Source organism: Chiloscyllium punctatum, chromosome 14 (assembly GCF_047496795.1).
Source record: "Chiloscyllium punctatum isolate Juve2018m chromosome 14, sChiPun1.3, whole genome shotgun sequence".
Classification (NCBI taxonomy): domain Eukaryota; kingdom Metazoa; phylum Chordata; class Chondrichthyes; order Orectolobiformes; family Hemiscylliidae; genus Chiloscyllium; species Chiloscyllium punctatum.
In genome coordinates this window covers 16,767,706-16,789,170 of record NC_092752.1, presented here as the reverse complement: position 1 = coordinate 16,789,170, position 21,465 = coordinate 16,767,706, and the positions used below count along the sequence as shown (strand labels likewise).

General features: G+C 42.5%; 1 protein-coding gene across 7 annotated transcripts in view; it reads right to left on the bottom strand.

Annotated features, from left to right (window-relative positions):
* gpat3 (glycerol-3-phosphate acyltransferase 3) overlaps positions 1-21,114 on the bottom strand; it is a 50,656-nt gene extending 29,542 nt beyond the window's left edge. For 2 of the 7 annotated variants that reach the window (XM_072583976.1, XM_072583975.1), the window contains exons 1-6: positions 19,362-19,420; positions 16,522-16,712; positions 14,618-14,684; positions 4,315-4,618; positions 2,280-2,354; positions 369-458 (exon numbers count right to left, since the gene is read on the bottom strand). In XM_072583976.1, the coding sequence (XP_072440077.1) occupies positions 369-458; positions 2,280-2,354; positions 4,315-4,618; positions 14,618-14,684; positions 16,522-16,712; positions 19,362-19,383 (749 nt within the window). In that variant the 5' untranslated portion in view covers positions 19,384-19,420. Of the gene's footprint in view, positions 1-368; positions 459-2,279; positions 2,355-4,314; positions 4,619-14,617; positions 14,685-16,521; positions 16,713-17,868; positions 18,036-19,361; positions 19,425-20,800; positions 20,835-20,860 lie in introns of those variants that run through there. The other 5 variants (XM_072583978.1, XM_072583981.1, XM_072583979.1 and 2 more) reach the window with 5 other exon arrangements.
* Positions 21,115-21,465: the final 351 nt, after the last annotated feature.

Sequence of the window (21,465 nt, the reverse complement as noted above, 5' to 3'; positions counted from 1 at the left end):
GAGGGAAAGGAGAGTTAGTGTTTCAGGTCCACTGTCCCTTCTTCAGGTGTCAGCCTGCTAGGCAGGCTAAGTTTTTCCAGCAATTTCTATTTGTGTTAAAAGAACATAGTGAGCTGATTCTTCGTAGCACCCATCCCAAACAAATAGACGACTTACAACATAGCCCTAATGGGAGAGGAGGAGCCCAGGACTTTACTCTCTGGAAAGCAAAACAATCAAATAGAATTACTCCCGTGGTCCTCATATTAATTAAATGAGACATCTCACCTTTACATTTTGCCGATTGGCTCTTTCAGATAAAATTGCCTTGGTTTTCTAAATTACCCTATTTTAGAATTTACGTGAAATTTCGGTGATTTCAGACTTACTTGTTGTGGTAATGGATCGTTGCAGACAATCCTCTTGCACATATCCTATAGCACATCAAGTGTACAAGTTCACTAAGCCACATCTTCACACTGAGGAGAAATGTACAGTGATTTCAACTGACCCACAATCGCTCTCATATTGGTGAGGCTTGTCACCTTAGCAAAGTAGTTGCATTAGTTCAAAAAGAGTAATTACAACATCTTCACAGTTTAACAGGAGTAGGTGGTGACATGGTGATAATGTCATCTATCTAATGATCCAGAACCTTAAGTCAATGTTTTGGAGACATGGGTTTCAATCCCACAATGGCAAACGGTGGAATTTGAATTCAACAAACAAAAATATCTGGAATTAAAAACAAAGAGTAGTACTGATTTAACTACGGGTGAGGTCCCGAAAGACTGGAGGGTAGCAAGTGTTCTGCCATTATTCAAGAAGGGCTGCAAAGAAAAGCCTGGGAACTATAAACCAGTAAGCTTAACATCTGTGATGCATAAGTTACTTGAGAAGATTCTGAGGGATAAGATACACATGCATTTGGAAAGACAGGGTTTGATTAAAAGTAGTCAGCATTACTTTGAGAGTGGGAGAGCATGCCTCACAAATTTGTTCAAATTCTTTAATGAAATGACCAGGAAGGTTAACGAGGGCAGGGCGGTAGATGTAGTCTGTATGGATTTCAGCAAGGCATTTGATAAGGTTCCACATGATGGGCTGCATGAAATCCAGGGCGAGCTGGCAAATTGGATACAGAATTGGCTTGATGGTAGGAAGCAGAGGAAAATAATGGAAGGATGCCTGTCGGACCGGAGGCCTGTGACTAGCGGAGTGCCTCAGGAGTTGGTGCTGGGCCTATTACCTTTTTGTTATCTGCATCAATGATTTGGATGAGAATGTACAAGGCATGATTAGTATGTTTGCTGATGACACTAAAATAGGCAGTATTGTGGACAGAGAGGAAGGTTATCAGAAATTGCAGCAGGACATTGATCAGCTAGGGAAGTGGGCCAAGAAATGGCAAATAGCGTTTAATATAGATAAGTGTGAGGTCTTGCATTTTGGAAACTCAAATTATGGTAGGAGCTTCATGGTGAATGGTAAGGCTTTAAGGAGTGTGGTAGAACACAGGGGCATTGGAGTTCAGGTGCATGGTTCTCTGATTGTGGAGTCACAGGTAGACAGGGCAGTGAAGAAGGCTTTTGGCAGATTGGCCTTCATCAGTCAGGTTCTAGATTAGAGTGGTTCTGGAAAAGCACAGCAGTTCAGGCTGCATCCGAGGAGCAGGAAAATCGACGTTTCGGGCAAAAGCCCTTCATCAGGAATTGCTCTATCCTTGATGAAGAGCTTTTGCCTGAAACATTAATTTTCCTGCTCCTCGGATGCTGCCTGAACTGCTGAGCTTTTCCAACACCATTCTAATCTAGAATCTGGTTTCCAGCATCTGCAGTCCTTGTTTTTACCTACCATCATCAGTCAGGGTATTGAGTGTAGAAGTTGAGAAGTTATATTGCAGTTGTACAGGATGTTGGTGAGGCCACTCAGAGTATCATGTTCGGTTTTGGTCACCTTGTTATAGGAAGGATGTTATTAAACTGGAAAGAGTGCAGATGAAATTTGTAAGGATGTTGCCTGGACTCAATGGTCTGAGTTATAGGGAGTGGTTGGACAAGCTAGGACTTTTTTTTTTCGAGCATAGGAGACTGAGGAGGGGGGGGGGGGGGGGGCCTTATAGAGGTGTATAAGATCATGGGAGGTATGGACAGGGTGAATGCATTCTGTCTTTTTTCCTAGGGTTGGGGAATCAAAGACTAGAGGGCATCAGTTTAAGGTGAGAGGGGAAAGAATAAAGGGGAACATGAGGGGCAACATTTTTTATAGATGGTAGGCATCAGGAATGAGCTGCTCCTTACCTGCTGTTTGGCAGTTGTCCTACAAAGGTGGTCCCAATCACCAGCCAGCTAATGCCAATCAGACCCAAAGTAATCCTGCAGGAGAGAACAGGTTAGGAGGTCTTGTTAAAATGTGTCACACAATGGAAACCACCTGTAATATATAGGAATGAATTCACTCACTGTACAATGGAGTAAAAAGTCACAACAAAATTATTGAAGAATAGTTGAATACTCCATGCAAATGATCAGCAGATAAATATGTTCTTCAGAGGTCTGAATTTCAACACTAGATGTTTGACTACATCTAGATGTAGTTTCAGGGCAGTATCTGTTTGGTGAGTGACGTGAATTCGCAGGACCAGGATATAGTGCCTGTTCTGAAACAGTAAAACTCATAACCAGTGTTAAACATTTGTGCATTTCGTATCAGCAATGATTATTTTCACTAAGGGCTGTTATACTGAAGGCTGTGAGAAGCCCACTTTGTTGCAATGCTGCTTTAGATTGTACAGTTTAAGTGATGGTGGTGACAGCCCTGCAGCTCTTGTAGTGCTGGTTTATGCCATGGTAACCAACTCCATATTGGGCGTTATCTGGTGAAACTCGGGAGCCCCAGTCTGTCCTGGCATTCTCTGCCACATTTGCTGCAGAGGAAGAAAGTGGACTTGGAAGATGTAGGACTCACTGGCCTCTTTTTCTCTCTCTCTGGGCCCTCTTCTCATCAGCTTTTCATTTGCCCACACTTATTCCAATGCCTTTCCAAATAGTCAGCCTCCAGAAGTCACAGCCAACAATGAGTGAGGAGTCAGTGTTAATGTCTGTACTTACAGATGTCCTTGTAGTCAAGATATTGATGGCCAAGAGGTCATGACCTAGTAGACAGTTCACCATACAGAAGGACTTTGTACATCTGACCACCATTCAAATGATTGAATGTGACTGCGCCAAAACAGATATTGTTGGCTTAGTAATAAGTGCATGCTGATAAAATTAGCACAGAAAATGTCGAGGAGTTGGTAGCTTTGGCCTGACAAGAGTTACCAAAGATAAGTTGAAGACAACCAAGATAGAAGCAGATTAATCTTTCCTCCTGCCTTGTCCGGATTCCCCAACATAGGGTAGTGCAGAGGATGAAGGTTTGATAGATTCTCAGTTTGATATTCTCAATCATCTCTTACTTGGCATAAAAGCGGCAGCATTAAACACAGATAAAGTGTTTAACCATCAGGCTATTGATTATTTTTTTAAAAGAACTTACTGTTTCATTGAGTTTTGTTTTCAAGGAGAAACAGGCCTTAAACAGGATAATTTAGGCATTACCAGCCTTTAAATAAACACAAGGATTTAAAGGGGCTGCTCATCTGTCAACACTTGGTAAGGTAGAGCTCCATGTCAGGAATTGCTGACTCAGACCTGGCAATCCCAATGTGGTCCCACAATTTGGGAAGCCCTGATTGAAAGGGAAGCTAGAATAAGGACCTGAGGGAGAAATATATAGTGCATGGGGGGATGGGGTGGAAGATGTGTAACAGGATGCAGATTGTGCAAAACAGAAACATCAGCATAGATCAGATGAGCTGAAAATTCTGCATCCCATTCTTCCTACATAGGAGTCGGCTGTGATCATCAAATTCTCTCCACTGATGGGAAAAGAGGAGACATTTTAAACAAAAGGAAACTCATAAGCAAAAGATGCAAAGCCAAAAAAGAATGTAAAATGAAATAGATATGGAAAGTGAAATGGAATCACAACATGCAGTGGATATATGAGATTTTGTGTCTCATGTTGTCTTTTTGTCGACTGCCCAAGATCTGACAAATTTTACCATGTTGCAGCACGTATGGATCACAAACTCTTACATTTAAATCCTGTTCTCTCTGAAGGATTATGTAAACTACTTTCACACACAGTCTTGGATCACACCCTTCCTCCCCAACCCTCCCCCACCAACCATAAAAAGGCTTTATTTGTTGTTAATTTGAATGCTATATCTATATATAAAGCACCATACTACAAAACCTGTGGAGTCCTGTTAAGATTTATTTTACTTACCGTAGGGGCAGGAGGACTCCATATCGAAACCCAACTCCCAAACCCCATAGTATAGTCAGACGAACACTTATATGCTGAAAGTTTCGGTTAGTCCTTGTTAACAGATTCCACAGGACCAACTCCTCAGAGCTGAATCGAGTGGTCACTTCATCCTCAACAATAGCTTCAAGTCCTTTTTTTGAGAAGTAGATCACATCAGACATGTCAAAGTCACCTTCATGAAGAGGCCTATTTCGATTCGAATAGCGTCTCAATTCTGTCATCTCTTCTTCCAGTGACACTTTATCACGCTTCTCGATGATTTCTGTAACTCAACAATGAACTTGTTTTATTCTAATATGAAATGAGAACCAGAGAGAGTGACAGCAAAGGTTAAATGTACATACATACAAGCTGGTTGGGGAGGGAATAACACAGACCGAAACCTCTCAGAATTATAGAGATGCACAGCATGGAAATAGACACTTCGGTCCAATCAGTCCATGTCGATCAGATATCCAAAAATTAATCTAGGCCCATTTGCCAACTTCAGCCCATATTTCTCTAGACGCTTCCTGTTCATGTACCCATCCAGATGCCTTTTAAATTATGTAATTGCATCAACCTCCACCACTTCCTCTGGCAGCTCACGTACCACACTCCCAACGAAAAAGTTTCCCCTTAGGTCCCTTTTAAGTCTTTCAGCTTAAACCTATGCCCTCTGGCTTTGGACTCTGTTACGACTATGTGAATGAGCTGCCAGACATTTCAAAAGATATACCTTCAAAGCAGGGGCAAATGTTCCATAATGCAGAACAGAATAAAAACACTTCAATACATTCACGAGATGTGAACGTCACTGTCTGGGCCAGATTTATTGCCCAGCCTTAGTTGCTCTTGAGAAGGTAGAGGGGCTCCTATAGCTCTTGGAGGCATAATATTTATATGGATAGTCTAATTCAGTTTCCACTCATGGTAATCCCCCAGAATGTTGATTTATGGAAATCAGTGAGGGTTATACTATTGAATGCCAAGGGGCAATGATTAGATTCTCTCTTGTTGGAGATGACCATTGTCTGGGCATTTGAGTGGCATGAGTGTTACTTGCCACTTGTCAGCCCAAGCCTGAACATGGTCCAGATCTTACTGTATTTGGACATGGACTGTTTCAGTATGAGGAGCCATGAATGATGCTTAACATAGTGCAGTCATCAGGAACATCCCACTTCTGACCTTATGATGGAAGGAAGGTCATTGATGAAATAGCTAAAGACAATTGTGTCTTGGATATTACCCTGAGGAACAAGCTTCTGCTGGATGACCTCCAACAACACCCATATTTATTTACAAAGACCTGGCACTGCACTATTTCACACTCTACCTTACTGAAGCATTCCAGGAAATCACTGGTACCAGCATAAAGTCCAGTAATGATCAAAGTCCCATCTGGGCTGTTGTGAATTTTCAGACTGAAGGCTCCTGACCAGTGATGTGCCACAAGGATCAGTGCTGAGTCCATTGTTTTTCATCATTTATATAAATGATTTGGATGTGAACATAGGAGGTATAGTTAGTAAGTTAACAAATGACACCAAAATTGGAGGAGAAAGGCCAATGCGATGAGTGGCAGGTGGAGTTTATTATAAATAAATGCGAGGTGCTGCAGTTTGGAAACACAAATCAGAACAGGACTTATACACTTAAAGGTAAGGTCCCACAGAATGTTGCTTAACATTTGAATCCAAGATGGAGGACGGGAAAAATAACTGGCTGTAACAGCTGCTCCTTTTTTGAGGTATTTTAGGTGCTGGAGGTGATTTCCTCCAATTCCAGGAGCAGCAATTACTGTTTTATATGCTGTTGCATTGTTTTGGAACTTTGGAAAAAAAGTCAAAACAACAGCAGTTTTAAAAGGGAGAAGAACAGACAAAGGAAGCACATGGTAAAGTCATTGCAGGAGAGAGAGAGAGAACCTGCACAGTTACTGTCTTTGCTGTTTGAATTCATGAATCGCTGGACATCAGAGTACATCTGGGAAAATTAACAAACAGTGAAATTCACAACTGATCTTGGAGGAACTGTTGGGTGAAGTTCATAGCACAGAATCAGATAAGTTAACTGTTGTTTTAAGTGTGGCCTACAGAGAATCTGCAGTAGTGAGTAGAGTGGGTTCTTTCTTGATTACATGTTTCTGGAGATATGAATCTTGATCAAACTTAAAATATAAGCCATAACTATTAATTTAACCTGGGGCAGTGTTTGTAGAGGAATAAGACGGTGTTATTTTCTGGGTCTGTAGATTGTGAAGGAGCAAAAATGGCCTTTAGTACAGTGATATGTACTTCTTGTCAGATGTGGGAATTTAAAGAGAGTTTAAAGGTTACTGCGGATTATATCTGCCATAAATGCTGTTGGCTGTGAATCTTATCAGATCGAGTGGATCGGTTGGAGAGACAGTTACAAGCAATGAGGGATTTGCTACAGCAGTTACAGGAAGGGGGATAAATTTCAGCTACTGTCACAGAGATGGGTTAACTCCAAGAAAGGTAAGAGAGGTAGGCAGCTAGTGCAGGAGTCTTTTGTGGATGTACCCATTTCAAACAGGTATGCTGTTTTGGAAAATGTAGGGGGTGATGGATTCTCAGGGGAACGTAGCACGAACAGCCAAGTTTCTGGTATTGAGACTGGCTCTAATGCAATGAGGGGTACGTACATGTATGGAATAACCTGCCAGAGGAAGAGGTGGAAGCTGGTACAGTTACACCATTTAAAAAGATATCGGGATGGGTATATGAATAGGAAGGGTTTATAGGGATATGCACCAAATGCTAGCAAATGGGACTAAATGTATTTAGGATTTCTGGTCAGCATGGACGGATTGAACCAAAGGCTCGGTTTCTGTGCTGTAAATCTCTATGACTCTAATTCGAAGACAAAATTTTAAGGACTACAGGCCAGCTGGAACTAGTTTTGTTTGGGATTATGTTCTGGACAGATTGGACCAAAGGGTCTGTGTCCGTGCTGCATGATTATATGATTCTATCGACTGGCCACCGGTTCTATCACCTTCCTGATTGAACCTTTTTTGAAAATGAATTCTCTCTCATGATTTGGGTACCACTGCAAAGCCAGAAATTATCAGCCAATCTGTCATAACTCTCAAATCAGCAATGCAATACAACATAGTTAATTTTAGCTTAGCCACTTCTGGCACTGTACAGCTGTAGAATTTTAGCCACGTCAGGTAACGAAGCAGGAGGCCTTGTCTAAAAGACATTACTGGATGCCTGGCTAAAAGTTTTAAGGCCATTTTTCAGTTTTCTTCCTCTATTGAAATTCTCAAAATGCCCTTGTGGGATTTTCCTGGGATGTTTTTTAATCAGTTCATGGGATATTATTGACACTGGCAAAGGCTAGTAATTACTGTCCATCCCTAGTTTCCTCAATGCTACTTCCTTGTACGCAACTGCTTTGCTAGTGCATTTCAGGAACAGTTAACCACACTCTCATGGCTGTGAAGTACATATAGACCACACCTGTTTGATTTTGTTTCTGAATTAACATTTGTGAACCAGATGTGGTTTTCCAACAAATCAATAGGTGGAATTTAAATTCCCGAGTTGCTCTTATGGATTTAATTTTATTGAATCAATAATTCAAGACTCTGGATTATTAGCCCAGAAATACAACGATCACATTACCATGACCATAAGGGGGACAAAAGAACTATCTACAGTGACCACTGACAATGTCAACTGAAGCTTCTTGTATCCCTCTGTATTACACACTTTATTCGTTAAAAAGGGGTGATCCTGTTCAACAGCTCTTCCTTTGGTTAATCAGGAAGATTATTACCCAAAGCACACTAATGAGTCTAGATACACACACCAACATGCAATGAGTACATGCAGGCTTTGACACCGTGATCTCTAACACTTGGATCATGATCAACTGGTCAATTGCAGAAACTATGACAGTTGATCTCCCCGCCTGCTCACATTCCCTCACTGCTCACATGTGCTCCTGCATAACATCTACTTCCAGGAGCTGTGCAGCTTGAAATAAGTGTGCGTTCTTAGCAGGCTTTGCCAGCTTGTTCCAACATGTTTCAGTTTGGTCCAGATGGATTATTATTGCAGGTTAAAGCAAGTTTGTAATGGTAATGCCAGCAACAGGAGAAGAAATATTTTGGGAATTGATGTGAGCCCAATATATTACATACCAGAAAACAGAGCAGACCATCTAACCCATCATCTTCATACAGGTTTTTTTGTAAGAACATGTTGTCTGGTTTTTAAAAGGACATAACAAATAAAAAAGGATCCTTTCACCCTTTTGCCCCTTTTGGATTCTGGGTAATCCAATATGGAGGACAGGAAAAATTTCTGGCTGTAAGAGCTGCTCCTTTTTTTTTCCAGGTATTTTAGGTGCTGGAGGTGATTTCCTCAAATTCCAGGAGCATCAATTATTCTTTTATATGCTGTTGCATTATTTTGGAACTTTGGAAAAAAAAAGTCAAAACAACAGCAGTTTACAAGGGAGAAGAGCAGACAAAGGAAGCACATGGTGAGGACAGAGCAGGAGAGAGACAGAGAACCTGCACAGTTACTGCCTTTGCTGTTTGAATTCATGTATCGCTGGATGCAAGCATAAGAGGTACAGTTAGTAAGTTTGTAGATGACACCAAAATTGGAGGTGTAGTGGACAGTGAAGAGGGTTACCTCAGATTACAACAGGATCTGGACCAGATGGGCCAATGGGCTGAGAAGTGGCAGATGGAGTTTAATTCAAATAAATGCGAGGTGCTGCATTTTGGGAAAGCAAATCTTAGCAGGACTTATACACTTAATGATAAGGTCCTAGGGAGTGTTGCTGAACAAAGAGACCTTGGATTGCAGGTTCATAGCTCCTTGAAAGTGGAGTCGCAGGTAGATAGGATAGTGAAGAAGGCGTTGGTATGCTTTCCTTTATTGGTCGGAGTATTGAGTATAGGGGTTGGGAGGTCATGTTGCGGCTGTACAGGCCATTGGTTAGGCCCCTGTTGGAATATTGCATGCAGTTCTGGTCCCCTTCCTATCAGAAAGATGTTGTGAAACCTGAAAGGGTTCAGAAAATATTTACAAGGATGTTGCCAGGGTTGGAGGATCTGAGCTACAGGGAGAGGATGAACAGGCTGGAGCTGTTTTCCCTGGAGCGTCGGAGGCTGAGGGGTGACCTTATAGGAGGTTTACAAAATTATGAGGGGCATGGATTGGATAAATAGACAAAGTCTTTTCCCTGGGGTTGGGGAGTCCAGAACTAGAGGGCATAGGTTTAGGGTGAGAAGGGAAAGATATAAAAGAGACCTAAGGGGCAACATTTTCACGCAGAGGGTGGTACGTGTATGGAATGAGCTGCCAGAGGATGTGGTGGAGACTGGTACAATTGCAACATTTAAGAGGCATTTGGATGGGTATATGAATAGGAAAGGTTTGGGCCGGGTGCTGGCAGGTGGGACTAGGTTGGGTTGGGATATCTGGTCGGCATGGACGAGTTGGACCGAAGGGTCTGTTTCCATGCTGTACATCTCTATGACTCTATTAAACAAGGAGCAAAGGGTGCGGATACCCATAACTAATTCAAAAATGTTACATGCTTGAGAAAAACATTCCAATCAAGAAAGTGAGTGCACTTTATCACATTTTGAAAAAATGATCCTGACATCCCCTCTTCTGTCAATTATCACTTATTATCCACCAGCAAGCATTACTGAGTAAAGTTATACACTTTTCTCATATAAATTAAAATTGTTAAGGCTGCAAACTTGATTTGAGCAAGAGTCATTAATCACTGTTGGTTTAAATCCTTACTTGACAAACTTGATGCTGCCTATGGTGAATTAATCCTCCATGCCGCTGTGAGGTGGTTAAGTCGAGGGAAGGTCCTCGAAAGACATTTCAATCGGATGGCTGACATTATACCTTTTCTTAAAGCAAGGAATGCACTGTGCAGTGAACTGCTAGACAAAGTGATCGCTAGACTTCCTTACAGACAACTTCAAAACCAAACAAGCTGAACTGTGAACTGCAAGGAATGAACAGAGACTTAATGCCTATAATCAGGACTGTGATTGCATTCCAGTTGAAATTGGGTCTTGATATGGAGATAATTACTTTGCAAAATGATTGACCTGAAAATCAAATCAACAGACGGTGATCTTGGGGGACTCAAAGACAGAAAAGTACCCACTCCTATCATTGTCCCTTTAAAGTAAAAACTTATTTTGACTTCATATATCTCCGAGACAGCATTCTCCCAAGTGAAGATAATCAAGTCCAAGTGTTGCAGCTGCCTCTCAGATACCCAGCTGTCTCTGCAGTGTCAAACTATAACCATGACTTCAAGACAGATAACATGAAGTCAGTCATAGGTGTCACCCTGAAAATTGGTGAGCAGAGGACAAAATGAATAATTATACATACTTGATTTAGATTTATCAGCACAAAAAAAAACACTTATTCTATGTTTTCTTGGGGATACATCCAATGTTGCATTTAAATTCATTGATCTTTGTAATCAAACAGGTTTCAGACTGTTAACTTCAACAGAAGTAAAATGGTCATGTTAATAAAATGACATTCAAATGGCAGATAATTCTTTTACAAAAGAAATAAATAAATGATGTAGATTAGATGCTTTGTTAAAGCAGAAGGCAAGTAAACTGACACTAATTGATGCTAATTATCCAAGGCCAAATGTGAGAGGGGTGTAGTTTAGTGCTTATAGAAAGAAGAACTCTTCATTTGGCCTATAATTTATGAAATGTGATAAATTCTAATTTGATCAGAAATTAACTCTTTAGACGCACTCTAGAAAAGCACAACTGAAGCATAAGAGATTTTCTTTTGCAATGGTAGTCATTGACAATTGGCCAGTGTGCACACTGCAAAGTGAATTCTTCAAGATGATGTGCAACCATCGTCATTAATTATCATTTAAATCTGGATTTAGCTGGTCGTGTTCTCCACTGCAGTTCAAAGGTACACTTATGGTGTTTTTCCCGATTAGACAATGGCAGTTAAAGATACTGGGTGCTATTTTATTCTGCCTTCAGCAACTGTGCAGTACAAACAAGGTGGGGCAGGGAGCTCCAAAAGCACTGATGATCATCTGTTGGCAGTGCTGATTCCACTTGTGTGGAGAACGCTTGGCCCACTCAAATAGGAATAGAATCTTTCCTTCCCATCACTGACAAGCATGGAACTTCCTGCAACTAGAAAGAACCAACTCCTGAAGTACAAGCTCATGAACATGATGTTGATACTTGGGTTACTAGCAGTGTTCTCAATTAGTCTAGGTAACGTAAATAGAGCCAGTCAAAGGATAGGGTTCCATTCAAATCAAAATATGACACAAGCCATGACTGGTCAAAGAGGACTAACAAATCCTGTCTCTCTCACTTTATAAGTTACAATTAGATTAGATTCCCCTACAGTGTGGGAACAGGCCCTTCAGCCCAACAAGTCCACACCAACTCTCCGAAGAGTAACCCACCCAGACCCATTTCCCTCTGACTAATGCACCTAATATTATGGGCAATTTAGCATGGCCAATTCACCTGACGTGCATATCTTTGGACTGTGGGAGGAAACCGGAGCACCCGGAGGAAACTCACACAGACACGGGGAGAATGTGGAAACTCCACATAGACAGTTGCCCGAGGCTGGAATCAAACATGGGTCCCTGGCGCTGAGAGGCAGCAGTGCTAACCACTGAGCCACCATGCTGCCTCAATTAAATCAAAACATTGTGACAACATTTCCCTGTAAATTCATCTAAGGTATCAAAGGCACCTTAAATGAAGATTAGCATCACATGCATTAGTTCCTCAAAGCTTCCTGGAATTATTTGAAGAAGTTGTGTCTTGTATTTTTTAAATTCATTCACAGGAGACTCTATGTGGGCGTCGCTGCTAGGCCAGCATTTATTGTTCACCCCTAATTGCCAGGGGGGAGTTAAGAGTCAACCACATTGCTGTGGGTCTGGGGGTCATGTATAGGGCAAACCATGTAAGGATGGCAGTTTCCTTCCCGAAAGGACTTCAGTGAACCAGATGAGTTTTTCCAACATCCGACAATGGATTCATGGCTTTAATTAGAGGCTTAATTCCAGATTTTTATTGAACTTAAATTTCTGCTATGGTGGGATTCACACCCAGATCGCCAGAACATTTCCTGGGTCTCCAGATTCACAGTCTAATGATAAATACCACTATGCCATTGCTGCCACTTTGGATATCCAAGATGGATATGAATCAATGATGCAGAATCCAAAGGTAGCCTAGATGATTCCAGATATAAATTTCCTGTGAAAGACAGCATGACAATAAAATTCAATATCCTTGTTTTGATTCACATTTTAAAAAGTTGTGATCATGCACTGCTTTGCACGCATTTAGAATTCTCTCAGATGAGCAGAGTTCTTCTTGATGGGTTGATCCATCATCTGCTTGACAAGGGCTGTGGGAGTCAGCACAATAGGAAAATTTGTGCTTTGTTTTGGCAAAATTGCCTTGTTCCACTGTATTCTCAGCAATCACTGTACTCAGTTCCTTTCCAGGCAACTATCCTGTAAGATTTTGCCTTCACTGTCTTCTAATGTATAATCCTGCTGCCAAAAAACATCCTCTTTTCCATATGTATTGTTCGGGACAGGATTACATACATAGGAAGAATTGAAACCTTCTTTCAGCAGGTGGGTCTGATGTCTATCACTAAGAGATGGAGGAACTTCTGAAAAATGCTGCTATCTCGTAATATAATCTGAGCAGTTTGCTTGATACCATTGCCATAACAATTCAGAAAGAGAATATGATTTCACAAAATTTTGCTTAAATTTAATCAATATATGAAACTGAGTTTGTATTCTCTTGGTGTTTCCAAAGTTTAACCAAAGAACATGACATTCTATCTTTTGCTTTGGGCTCCTGACACTATTCCCCACTGGTGACTGCTTCAAGCAGAAAAGCAAATGCCAGAGAGTCATAGAGATGTACAACACTGAAAGAGGCCTTTCAATCCAACGCGCCCATGCTGACCAGATATCTTAACCTAATCTAGCTCCATTAGCCAGCACTTGGCCCACATCCCTCTAAATCCTTCCTATTCATATACCCATCCAGATACATTTTAAATGCTGTAATTGTTCCAGCCTCCACCACTTCCTCTGGCAGCTCATTCCATGAACACTCCACTCTCTATGTGAAAATGTTGTCCCTTTGGTCCCTTTAAAATTTTTCCCATCTCACCTTAAACCTGTGCCCTCTAGTTTTGGACTCCCCTATCCTGGGGAAAAGATCTTGTCTATTTACCCTATCCATACCCTTCATGATTTTATAAACCCCCATAAGGTCACCCCTCAGCCTCCGGTGCTCTACGGAAAATAGCCTATCTATTCAGCCTCTCCCTGTAGCTCAAACCCTCCAACCCTGACAATATGCTTGTAAATCTTTTCTTAAACCTTTCTAGTTTCACAATATCTTTCCTGTAGCAAGTAGACAAGAACTAAATGCAGTACTCTAAAAGTGGCCTAACCACTCTCCTGTACAGCCGCAACATGACCTCCCAACTCCATATAGTCAATGCACTGACCAATAAATACAAGCGTACCAAACACCTTTTTCACTACCCTGTCTACCTGTGATTTGACTTTCAAGGAACTATGAATCTGCATTCCAAGGTCCCTTTGTTCAGCCAAACTCTCCAGGACCTTACCATTAAGTGTAGAAGTCCTGCCCTGATTTGCCATTATTGGGATCAAAATAAACCTCAGCATTTCCAATTTCAACATTATTTGCTTGTCCTTTCAAATAGATGGAATATCACTGTGGTAACAAAGTCTAGAGAGTAATGTTGACCGAAGACGCATAGCAAGAAACCTGCCTTCTTCTGCTCCTAACCAAACCATTACTTGTTCCTTACTTTAAGGCAGGTTGCTTTACCTGTAGTGAAGGGTGGATTAGACACTCCTGGCTATTTCAGAGTTCCTTCATCTTTGAAGACTGTACAGATGAAGTTTGCTGATCAATTCATTAGCAATATTTCTTAAAAGTAAAGATCAAAGTGATAGTCATATCCCTGTCACTAGGCAACTGGACTCATGTCCATGAAGGTTTCTCATAACATGTATAAACAGGTTAACACTCTTTTCCCCAGAGTGTGTAGCCTCAGTTGTAAAAGCTTATTATTGGAAGCAACATGTTGTGCGTTCATCATTTATTTATCATAAAACATCATCTTTCTCAGTTTTTGTTGCAAATTTTAATAGAGAAAAGCATAAACCTTACCATTGGAAGGAGAATAATGGCAGCCAGGCTGCTCCTGTGCTCTTTTTTGTATTTTTCGAGTCGCCCACTAAAAGATAACAGACAGCACCTCAGTTAGGAAGAGCTCAAGTCAAACATTTCCCTAATGTTAAAATCAGGCATAGCTGTTCTATAGATCAATGTATAAGGTGTGAATCACATTGAACTGTTCTAAGTGCCAACAAGTCCTTTAACCGGCAAGCCATTCAATTATGGAGTTTCCTTCTGAGCACCATCTCCTAGCTCTTTACACCATTACCATGGTGTGAGAGGACCTTAGTGACAGGTGGGTTTGGAAAGGCATAGTGTGTCTGCCTGTCAATGACAGTTTCTGTGCGTACTTGAAAAGATGACTTGGTGGGAGGGGAGGATATGCATGTTATACTACCTACACATCCTCCAACATTCCCACTTACCTTTATTCAGCACTGCTTTCAAAATGACTTTTTCTGGAATCAAAAAACGATTGGAAGATCCCAAGCACTGACTTGTCCCATACTGTGATCTGTTTCAGTACCACAGATGGTTACTTGCCTTTTTTTGAAATATAGGAGAAAATGAGGACCTCAGATGCTGGAGATCAGAGCTGAAAATGTGTTGCTGGAAAAGCGCAGCAGGTTAGGCAGCATCCAAGGAGCAGAAGAGTCGACGTTTCAGGCATGAGGCCTTCTTCAGGATGAGGAAAGTCAGCTCATGCCCGAGATGTCGATTCTCCTGCTCCTTGGATGCTGCCTGACCTGCTGCGCTTTTCCAGCAACACATTTTTTGAAATATACCAAAGCTTGATTGTCTGTTAACTACTGCACCTTGACACACTAATCAAAATTACATCTCACTTCACAGAAGCTTTCCCATAATATAGGAGGCCGAGAGATTTAATCAATTATCTGCTCAAGTCTTTGCTTCTTCTTTCTAAACTTCCCAGCTGTAATGGAAGTTGTAAACTAAACTGCCAAGAGGTGTCAAGAAAAAATAAAGTGTTGCAATACTTATCAAGGTCCATCCAATTCAGAACATTCGTACAGTGTTAATGAGGTTAAGAGATACAATGTAATTTTACAATGAACAGATGAGGCTAAGTGACAGTTTACATGAGAGAAGGTTTTGGAAACAATGTCTTTTTATTTTGGACAAATATTCTTATTTTTCTTCAGCTAACAGAATAACCACACGATGAAAACACTTCTTTCGAGATCATATTTCAATTAAAAACAGCTGCGACAGGAAGAGAAGAATGTTGGATCATTGCTTCCAGCATATGCTGGCTGTTATTCTTTTTCATACAATGATCCAAACCAGTTATTGAGTGAAGGCAATATCATTCAGTTTTTTGTGATAAAAGTGAGGGGGTGATAAAAGTGAGAGCCGAGGAGACATGGGGAGCAGACGGGCACGAATGGATAACATTACAGCAACACGTGGTCCTGCCAACATCCAGCTGTGGTCATTGGTTGGTGATAAACAGTGGGAATCCTGGAGTACTGAAAACAAATTCTCATACCATCCACAGAGAAGAAACCCTACCAAACTCATCAAACCAGAACTATCAACAGTTAAGTTGCTCACCACACAAACCCAGTGACATTGCAGATTAATTAATTGTAAAATGCCTAAACAAAAAGAAAGCTAGAGCACCTTAAAATTGGCATTTCTTTGACTTGCTAAATAAACATACATACTTCGATGTGTTACAAGAGCCAACGGCTGCTGAAATGAACAACTATTGAATAGCCTGAAATTCAAGAGAGTGATGGACCCATCATGATCCATTGAGCTAATTAGGAAATAGCCACCTCCAATACTTTCTTCCAATGTAAGGCACATTCCCACAACTTAAGCCCAAATGTGATTTGCAATACATCCCTTATTGAACCAAAGATTCTTACCTCAAGAGTCTTGACCAGAATTTTCATGTAAAGTTCTGTTATTCCCAATGAAACCCCAAACATGGCAGGCAGCATAATGAGTGTGATCCCAATAATCAGCCATACTGACAGCAGCTTCAACAGGAATTCCCAAAGTCCCTCCATCTCCTGGCTCTCTATTCTCCACAACCAGAGTGCGCTGGTATCCAGTTCTGGAGGTTATGGAATAAAAGTGAATTACTAGCTCCTGATAATGGGGACATTCTTTTGACGTACACAGTTGCTGCTATTTCAATGTGTCAAACACACCCCACCCCTCTCCATATGAATCCACCCAAAACAATACCAACCAAACAAAACAGTAATCTGTATTTAAATAGAATTCAATGTAGTGAAACATTCCAAAGTGCTCAACGGGGCATTTGCTACAAAGTCACAAAGAACTAATAAGCCAACCGATCAAAGGTCTACTCAGAGTTCATTCTGAAATAGTGAGTTAGAGGAAGAGAGTTTAGAGACCAGGCTAGCTGAAGGCATTGTTATCACTGGAAGAGTGAATAAAATCAAAGATGCTCAAGGGGCAAGACTTGGAGGAGTGCAGATACCTTAGAGGATGGTTGGGGTGAAGCAGGTAATGCAACACAGAACACAACTCTCTGCAACGGAGGCTGGGGGTGGGGGGAGGGGGGTCGGGGGAGGAAATTGGGAACTGGCAGCTGTTCTTTTCCTTCCCCATCAGGTACTATAGAGGACTCACAGCTCTACCAAATCACACACAAGTCAGAATGTAGCACAATTACTGTGTAACAGTGTACCCTAACAATCTCCTCCAATACACTGTGGAAACTCACTTTCCTGCACAACCCCACTCCTGCCCAGTCAGAGGTGGGAGCTGAAATGTTTCAAGGGTTCACCTAAATATTTCTTAAATATCATAATGGTTCCTGCCTTTATCATGCTCTGGGTGAGAAAACAGTACTTCTTAAGTTCTCTGTAAACACCCTGCTCCTTTACCTTTAATCTATTCCCCCTTGGTTATTGAACCTACTACTCCTATCGATAACCCGCAATCTGGTACACCTCAACTGGGTTCCCCCTCATCCCTCTCTGCTCTAAGGAAAACAGCGCTAGTCTATCTACTCAAGTATCAGAACTGAAACACATCAACGCAGGTGGTGGGGTGCCTCTGTACCCTCTCTACAGCAATGACATCCTCCCTTTAGTGTGGTAACCAGAACTGCGCACAGTACTCCAGCTGTGGTACAACGAGCATAATATACAGCTCCAACATAATCCTCCTACTCTTGTATTCAGTATCCTCGATTTATTAAGGCAAATATCCCATATGCCCCCTTAATATTCACAAACCTCTTTGGGAGTACGGATCCAGTCATCCTCCCTCATGCTCTTCTCTGCTACAGTGAACAGCTGACCCAGTCCAACAGCAGGAGCTTGGGCACAGGGCTCCCAGTGAGGAAGGGTCATGCGGTGGCATCTCACACTCCCTCCTTACTCCGACTGTCATTCTGGTCTCTCTCCCTCCTAGTCATAGAATCCTACAGCACAGACAGATTCTGTGGTCCAAACTGGTCCATGCCGACCAAAACGTCCGTCCACAATAACCGCATTTCCCTGCGCTTGGCTCATATCCTTCTAAACCTTTCCTATCCATGTACATGTCCAAATGCCTTTTAAATGCTGTTAATGTACCCACCTCAACCACTTCCGCTGGCATCTCAACTCATTCCACATGTGTACCACTATGTGTAAAAATGGTGGCCTCAGATTCCCTTTTATTCTTTCCCCCCTAACCTTAAACTGATGCCCTCTGTTCCTGGATTCCCCAACGCTGGGAAAAAGACTGAATGCATTCGTGCCATCTATGCCTTCGTAAGCTTATACACTTCTATAGGGTGCCCCTTTCCGTCTCCTATGATCTGAAGTAAAAGGTCCTAGCTTGTCCAACCTCTCCCTATAACTCAGATCATTGAGTCCAGGCAACACCCTTTTAAATTTCTTCTGGACTCTTTCCAGTTTAATAACATCCTTCCTATAACAAGGTGACCAAAACTGAACACAATACTCCAAGTGCATCCTATATAACTGCAACATAACTTCCCAACCTCTATACTCAATGCCCTGACTGTTGAAGGCCAGTGTGCCAAAAGCCTTCTTCACTGCCCTGTCTACCTGTGACTCCACTTTCAGAGAATCGGGCACCTGAACTCCAATGCCCCTCTGTTCCACTACACTCCTTAAGGCCCTACCATTCACCTTGAAACTACCTTGATTTGACTTCTCACTTACCTACATTAAACTCCATTTGCCATTTCTCAGCCCACTTCGCCAGCTGATCAAGGACCTGCTGCAATTTCTAATAACCTTTCTCAGTCCATAATACCACCTATTTTAGTGTCATCAGCAAACTTACTAATCATGCCTTGTACATTCTCACCCAAATCATTGACAGAGAAATAGTTAACAAACAGCAATGGGCCCAGCACAAACCCGAGGCACTCCGCTAGTCACAGGCCTCCAGTCCAACAAGCATCATTCCACTATTAGCCTCTGCTTCCTACCATCAAGCCAATTCTGTAACAAATCATCAGCTCGCCCTGGATTCCATGTGATCTAACCTTCCAGAGCAGCCTATCATGTAGAACCTTATCAAGGACTTCGCCCAAGGCTAATGATGATATAAAAATATCAGCCAGGGCCCCCGTAATTTCTTCTCTAACCTCTTGCAATGTTTTTGGACATATCTGGTCAGGACCAGGAGATTTATCCACCTTCATACATTCCAAAAGATCCAACACCACCTTGACTGTGATATGGATTGTTCCCATGATATCACCACTAACCTCCCAAGTTCTCAGTCTTCATGTCTTCTCCACGGTAAACACAGGAGAAAACACAGGGCAGCACGGTGGCTCAGTGGTTAGCACTGCTGCCTCACAGTGCCAGAAACCCGGGCTCAATTCCTACCTCAGGCAACTGTCTGTATGGAGTTTGCACATTCTCCCCATGTCTGTGTGGACTTCCTCCGGTTTCCTCCCATAGTCACAAAGATGTGCAGGTTAGGTGAATTGGCCATGATAAATTGCCCATAGCGTTAGGTGAAGGGGTAAATTTAGGGGAATGGGTCTGGGTGTGTTGCTCTTCGGCGGGTCGGTGTGGACTTGTTGGGCCGAAGGGCCTGTTTCCACACTGTAAATAATCTAATCTAAATATTCGTTGTCCACTCCTGCAGTTCTACACATACATATCCACTTGGGTTCTTACATATCCACTTGGGTTCTTGAGGGGCCCTATTTTCTCTCTGGTTATTTTTTTCCCTTTAATATGCTTAAATAGCTCTTTGGATTCACCCTAACCTCAGCCAAGGCTATCACATGCCCCATTTTTGCCCTCCTGACTTCCTTCTTCAGTAAACTCCTGTATTGTCTATATATAGACATCCAGAGGTTCTCTTGATCCCAAATGCCTGGACCTGAGCCACACCTCCCTTTTTTTTTCTGGTCAAAGCCTCAATAGGGTTCCCTATTCCTGCCGATCCTACCCCTCACCCACACGGGACCTTGAACTCTTAACTGTCTCACTTTTAGATTAGATTAGATTACTTACAGTGTGGAAACAGGCCCTTCGGCCCAACAAGTCCACACCGCCCCGCCGAAGCGCAACCCACCCATACCCCTACATCTACCCCTTACCTAACACTACGGGCAATTTAGCATAGCCAATTCACCTGACCTGCACATCTTTGGACTGTGGGAGGAAACTGGAGCACCCGGAGGAAACCCACGCAGACACGGGGAGAATGTGCAAACTCCACACAGTCAGTCGCCTGAGGTGGGAAATGAACCCAAGTCTCTGGCGCTGTGAGGCAGCAGTGCTAACCACTGTGCCACCGTGCCGCCCACTATCCTACTTCTGCCCTTATTTAGAGTTGGGCAGCACAGAAACAGACCCTTCGGTCCAACACGTCCATGCCGACCAGATATCCTAGATAAATCTAGTCCCATTTGCCAGCACTTGGCCCTCTAAACTCTTCCTTTTCGTTTGTTTTAGCTTTTAACTTTTCTCGGCCCTTACTCCCCAGACACCACTTGACACCGGCTCCTATTGCTCTCACTCCAGGTTCGCCCCTGGATTCTGTCAGTCTGAGTTCGAAGTGAAAACCTTGCACCTTGTCCTGGGCTCGCTCTTTACTCCTTGCCCCTTACTCCGGGTTCGCTCTTGGCTAATTATTCCCTAACATCAGATTCCAACCCCCCCTCCAAAAATGTCGCCACTTGCTTACATGCCCGGTCCCCACCTTCGCCCCTTTCCTCCGGGTTCGAGCCCTCCTTCTGATCCTTACCGCTGTAGTTTTGAAAGTGTGTTCCCTCTTGACTCCGTACTGGGCTCTGCTCTGGTTCCAGAGTTCAGCTGTTCCTTACCGCGCCCACCCGGAACTCCCAGCACCGTGATTCCCCGGGTCCGGATCAGCTGGTACTTAGAACTCCCCCCCTCCAGATCCAGCTCCTCTTCCCCAGGACTGAGCCAGCAGGAAACCCACAGTTACAACTTTCACTAGCGTTGCTGTTCCCCTGGGTTTCCTCCTACTTGCACTCTTGGCTTTTTGTGGATTGTTTAGCTTCCCTTTCTGACTTCCGCCTACCCTCCTCGCTTGTTTCTTCTTTCTATTTAAATATGTTTTCGTGAACTTCACGCGGCAAACCTGTGCATTAGGGGAACGGGGAACACACCGTGGTATTTTTCACCGTGTGTTTCTGAGAGGAAATTCTTAATGTTAAAATAAAAGGTAAAATTGCTATACTGGACCCATAGGGCTGTTATCTCATAAGAGAGATACAGGCTGGTGGTAGTTTAACCTGAGGTCCACCTTGCCACAGTCAAGGGGAGAATTTGAGGAGGAGACTCCTTCAAGGTACCCTTGGTAGGTATTGAACCCCACACTCTGTA